The sequence below is a fragment of the Populus euphratica genome, unplaced genomic scaffold, assembly GCF_000495115.2.
Source record: "Populus euphratica unplaced genomic scaffold, PopEup_1.0 scaffold1244.1, whole genome shotgun sequence".
Classification (NCBI taxonomy): Eukaryota; Viridiplantae; Streptophyta; class Magnoliopsida; order Malpighiales; family Salicaceae; genus Populus; species Populus euphratica.
The window spans coordinates 6,642-12,585 of NW_011501098.1; the positions used below are offsets into that span (position 1 = coordinate 6,642).

The following is a 5,944-nucleotide window of genomic DNA, read 5'->3' on the forward strand; positions in this document are numbered from 1 at the left end:
AAGATAACAAATACAAAACATGTTAGTATCAAACATTAAAGTCCATGTTAAGTTTACACTACACTTATTCTTACACCATTAATGTACTCTTTTCACCTTGACATAATAAACTTAACTAAATATAATGAAAGAATAGAAACTTAAATAAACAAGATAAGAACACAAATAAGATAAAAATTAACTAAAGAAAGGAAATGAAAGGTATAAGCAAAATATTAACAAAAACAAAACTTAATAATTACAAAAATACAAAGAGAGAAAGCAACATGATCTTGATCTAGAAACCAAGATGACTAAATGCATGACAAATATCTACTTTTATAGGCCAAAATTAGAAATTATTGATTTGTTGACTAATTATTGAGTGGGTGGCCAACTCTTGACTTGATGACGATCCTTACCTTTTTGTCTAAATAAAATATCATTGATAATGTCAGAATTTGAACCAAACTTACCATTAAAGTTTTAGAATATTGTCTCAACTTTGCAAGAAAAAAATTCAAGTCATTTGGACTTCTAAAACTCGAGATATGGGTTGAACACTGAACAGTATCTAGGTTGCAGGACAGATTCAGACTTCTATGTTATTGCTAAGATTTGGACTTCCAAACAACATAATTGAGTTTTGCCTTCTCATGAAAATTTTAGGCCTATGTCTTAGCTTGCCATCCATATAAAGCAGATGTAAATCCAAGTTCTACAGCTCCAATTATGATCCAATTACCGAGCAATGTTCTAGTTTGGACACAGTTAGCATCTCTTTTCAAAGTTTAGCCCTCTCTTTTCCTTTCAATTTCAATTGTTAAACTTATCAATCAATCCTTTTATTTATATGATAGGCCTGCATTTAAGATGAATATTTATCATAAATTAAATGTATCTTATGGTATTAGACTTGTTATTATAAACATGTTATAGTTAAGGAGTTATTAATACTTCAAGTGAAAAATGACAATATAAATCCTTAATAAGAATGCACTTTTAAGTACTAATCACCTTCCATAACATTTTTTTTCTTTTATTTTGTTAATGTAATATGAAAAGTTAATAGGGATTGAATTTTTTTTTTATCTTACTTGTTTTTTAATTTTATCGTTTGATATTGTTTTTTAGTTGTTACCTTATATTTTTATCATATTATTAAATTTATCAAGATTTAATTTAGTTATCAAATTTCTCTTACTTTTTAAAAAACATGAGAGTCTCATGAATTTTTTTCCCTTTGTGGTTAAAAAAAATTCATCTTAGATTTCTTATGAATAATATAAAAATAAGATCATTGAAATGTTTTATAAATATTTTATAGATATATTTTTACAGTGTTAGAAAACATTTATCATTTGCATTAGATTGTTGTTATTTTTTCCCTCTTTATTTGTTATAGATATCTTTTTTTAATTATATTATTAAAATTATTAACCTTATTATTTTAATAAGATTCTTAGATTTTTGTTCAAAAATATTTGTATCATTTTGATATTTTTTTTACTATGAAAAAAAAGCCACCTAGTTAGTATTATGTAATTAAACATACCACTAATTTCTTATCAAAATATTGGAGGTGTCCTCTTCTTGTGGATGGTAAACAACATTATATTTATATAGTGTTAAAAAACTAATTAAACCTAAAAGTTTAAGTGGTTACGTAAGGTTTTAAGATATGATTTATATGATTTTTTAACACATTTCTTTAAATGAAAGCCTTTTAAACTTGAAATTTGCACAAATTTATATTACTTTTTACTTAATTTTTTTAATTAAATAAATAGTGATAGTAAAATTCAAACTCTTAATCGTTTTGTTATTCAAGGTCTAATATAATATTAAAAAAATATTTAAAATTTAAAATTATTAAATTAAATCTCAAAATATAATTTATATTAGTGGTATAAATATTAAGCATAGTCTTGTTTCTTTTTTATACCATTTTCTAACCTGGCATTCTTTTACTTTTTCCAATCATATGCTGTGAAGAAATTCTTTCACATGCCTTTTCTCATAATGTTGTTCTTGAACGAAAGCTAACTCTCTGCCACCATTCATTCTTTTTTTTTTAATAATTATCAAATATTTTAGTATAATAACGGGTATATGGTGCTTCCTTATTCTGCTTTGCTTCAGATCTGTCATGTCCATCGCTTTCAATGAGTTGTCGAAGAGTGCCTTTTTTCCTGTTCATGCTCTTGCAGCAGAAAACCGTTAAACAGAAACCAATATTTGGTTTTGGAAGCCCCACAAAGATCGAAATATCAGTTCCACTCAATAGAGTATTGGACTTCAAGGTCAGGTCGTTTTCTTCTTTCCTGCAATTGGAAATGTGCATATCTTCGTTTATTTCCTTTCCTTTTGTCACTTGCTTTTATGATTCCATCAATTCAGAATTGTTAGACATTTATTACTAGATTTGAAACTAGAAGGTTTCTAACTTAGCATTATCTAGAGTAGAACAAAAAGGTCAATACATCAACTCGGTGGGAAGGGTATTTGAACAAAATCTGAATACCTGATTCCCATACTCTGAACCTAACATTATTCCTCAGTTGAAGAAGGAGAAAACTCTTCAAACTGTCCTGTTTCTTGAAGTAAACTTCTGCTAAATTTCACCTCAGCTGCACGCGATGGAGTGCCAGATAAGCGACCAATCGATAACCCACTAGCATCAGTGCCATAATTGCTACATCTACCCATAAATGGTTCAGACCCATTGATTTGACAGAAGGAAAATCTCCAACCCGGCACAAGACTCCCTTTGAGCACTCATAGTAATCATCCTCATTGTATTGGACACCAAGAAGAAGCTTGTAACTGTAGTAACTGTAGCTTAAGTACTTCAGCCATACTATGAAAGGAGGGATATGTTGAACGTAGTATCCTCCGGCAATGAGAAAAACCAGAGTTGTAACTGAAGCTAATGTAGTGGCTTGTTTTATGTCCATTAGAAGAGCACCAATGGCTAATCCAAGACTTTGAGAAACAAGAACGCTGTAAAGAACAACAAGTAGGGAGAGTATAAAAGTTATAGGATCGGCTTTAAGTCCGCCCATCCAATAGATTATGAAGACGAATGCAGTTGGGAGCGCAAGCTCCAATGGCAGATCTCCGCATGTTCGAGCCAGGAAGTAGGATGAAAGATGATACATTCCCGATGCTCGTTCCTTAACCAACATCCTTCTTTCCTGGGGAAATGTGAAAACTGCATTGTAGAGTGGGTAAAATCCCCAGAAAACAGAGAAGAAGAAGAGCAGTGCAATCTGCAAGAAAAATGCCAACTTTCTTAGCAGTTAGCACATGTGGAACCAAGGAGTTGGAGTTAAATTTCTCGGGTTTCAGTTTCTTCCGATTTAGAAGACGTGGGAAACAGATTATAGAAGAATAGCTATCATCAACAAAACAAAAGAAACAAAATAAAAATAAAAATTTAAATAGTCTCATCTAGCTTGGAGTTTCTTTGAAATTCGAACCAGTGTGTTTTTTAAATAAATCTAGCATGAATTTTGAGGTAAAAGCAGTCTCTATAATCTACATGGTAATAAGCGAGAAGAAAAGCTCTTACGCGGTCTTCAATGTGAGAAGTTGGTGTATGCCACCACAGAAGTCCGCCAAGTATACTGACACTGAGGACTTGAAAAATTCGTAGCCTGTTGAAGGACTCGTACCTCCGCTCCCTTAGCCCCCGCTGAAAGAGCACTTTGAACTGATACCACCAGCTTGTGCACCATTGCTCTGACTTTGTTTCAGTTTCTGTTACAATGAGTATTTCTACTTAGCTAAACACTAGAGAACAGGAGAGTGAAATGGGATTCTGACGTCGTTATTAATATAATCAGATGGATAGAGAAAAGGTAGTCATACTTGCAGAGGCATCTTTTGTATAGTTGTAATTATTCGGGTCCGAATTGCAAAGCTCAGCTTTCAGTCTGGTAGAAATTTTCTTCTCATAAGCAGATATAAGAGCTTCCTTCACTAACTTCTGTTCTTGCTCCATGTTCTCACCTTGGTCAGTGGCATTTTTAGAATCAGGACCAATGCCTGCGAGTTTCCAAAAGTTGTAAGAAAATACATAAGTTGTCTATTATCTAGTTAACTTAAAAGAATACATATTAGCTCTCCAATATTCGTGTAGATAAATGATTTCAAAACTGGAACCATTTTGTTTTGTGGTTTGTTTCGAAAACAGATTACTATAATTTCCTACAGTCAACCAAATTGAATACTGGAAATATTGTTTACCCCTTCCTCTACAGGGGTGGTGTCTCATTAAACTCCCTCGGCAAAATTAACAAAGTTTAAAGTACCACAGAAACCTTCAGTGGCCCAACAGCCAACTTGAATCACTGTCTTGCTCAAATGAATTTTTTTTTTTTTATATATATATATAGGGTAATAAATTAGAGAATATTAATAATTATAATTTCAAATTACCATTCGCAAGATCAAGTAAGAGATCAGCTGGATTGACAGTCATGGAAGTAGAAAATCCAATGGAGGAAAAATATTCCAAAGCTGCAGATGCAGGACCGTAGTAGATGGGATGTCCCTCAGAGAGCAAGACTACCTTATCAAACATGTGGTAAAGTCTGCTTGAGGGCTGGTGAATGGTGGTGACGACAGTTCGTCCCCCACTCGCAAGCCGTTTGATCGTGGTCAGGATCCTTTGAGCTGTTGTCGAGTCCAGACCTGAAGTGGGCTCATCTAGTAGTAGCAAGCTTGGATTGATTAGCATTTCTTGACCAATACTAACCCTCTTCTTCTCTCCTCCTGATATTCCTCTAAAGAGTGGCCCCCCTATCATGCTGTTCCGGCACCGACTCAACCCCAGTTCAGCCATAACTCGTTCTACATGCTGTGCTTTCTCATCCCTGGTTAATGTTTTGGGTAGCCTTAGCAGTGCAGTGAACAGAAGAGTTTCAGTCACAGTTAGATGTGGGTACAAAATGTCGTCCTGAGCAACGAAACCTGTGCGTCGTTTCATGGCACCGGAAAAAGGCTGTCCGTTGTACGTGATCTTTCCGGATAGCTTACCACTTAGACGACCTCCTAGAGCCGTAAGGAGGGTGGTTTTGCCACTTCCAGATGGACCTAGCATTGCTAGGATCTCCCCTGGACAAACCATACCTGTTACCTCATTCAGTATGGTCTTTTCTCGGGTGGTCCATGTGCCACCCCAGCACAATCCCTTCTGATCCTGTTTAACCTTGTACACCACCTCCTCAAACTGAAAATAATCAGAAATAAAATAAATAAATTTGTAATAGGTGTGAAAATGCTATTTGATGAGAAACTATTGTTACTCTATATCATACAATCATCCACTAGTCTTTCTAAATATAACCATTCTCTATGCTGCTACTAGTATTCCCACATCAAAAGAAGAAGAAGAAAGAACTATTATGATTCTATGTGAGAGACCTTCAGGGTCGTAGGATATATGGTGAGTTGGTGGACAGATTGTGAATTGGCTTGTCCTGGGTAGGCGACGACAGCTCTGTTGTTGATTTCGGACATCTTTCGCAGACCTTCCACGGGAGCACTTTTGTGGTCTGGCTTGGGAACTATGGAGTTGAGCGGCATGGCCTGGGAGAGGAGATACACCCGTTGTTGTCAGTGGTGGTAGTGATGGCTGTAATTAGGAGTAGAGGAAGTTAAGGAATTTCTTGTAACTTGACTTCCCAAACTGAACTGGGCAGCTCATAAATATATAGTAGAGATACAAACTAGGTACCCAGGAGAATTCTCCTCTGTGATGGGCGCCTAGCCTCCTTGGTGGGATCCCACCTCTTTAAAAATATTCTGCCACTAACTCTTAATTGTGCTTTTATAAGTTAATTTCCCTTTATCAGTTTGTTCACTAATTACTCCTCTCATCCTATTTGGACTGTGGGTGCATGCGTCTTTTTATAGCCAGAATTAAACGGTTACAATTTGAAAGATCATCCTAATAATA

At 34.8% G+C, this 5,944-nt stretch overlaps 1 protein-coding gene across 2 annotated transcripts; it reads right to left on the reverse strand.

The window, feature by feature from the left end:
- Window positions 1-2,017: 2,017 nt before the first annotated feature.
- Window positions 2,018-5,684, reverse strand: LOC105117242 (ABC transporter G family member 14-like). Of its 2 annotated transcripts, XR_840703.1 has the most exons (6): window positions 5,410-5,684; window positions 4,423-5,215; window positions 3,853-4,029; window positions 3,554-3,741; window positions 2,504-3,251; window positions 2,018-2,410 (listed from the first exon to the last, which is right to left on the reverse strand). XR_840703.1 is itself a non-coding variant. In XM_011014837.1 (5 exons), the coding sequence occupies exons 1-5, from the start codon at window positions 5,569-5,571 to the stop codon at window positions 2,601-2,603; spliced, it is 1,971 nt and encodes a 656-aa protein (XP_011013139.1). In that variant the 5' UTR covers window positions 5,572-5,684; the 3' UTR covers window positions 2,155-2,600. The 2 variants fall into 2 exon arrangements, 1 of the variants encoding a protein (XP_011013139.1); XM_011014837.1 differs by having other exon boundaries at window positions 2,155-3,251.
- Window positions 5,685-5,944: the final 260 nt, after the last annotated feature.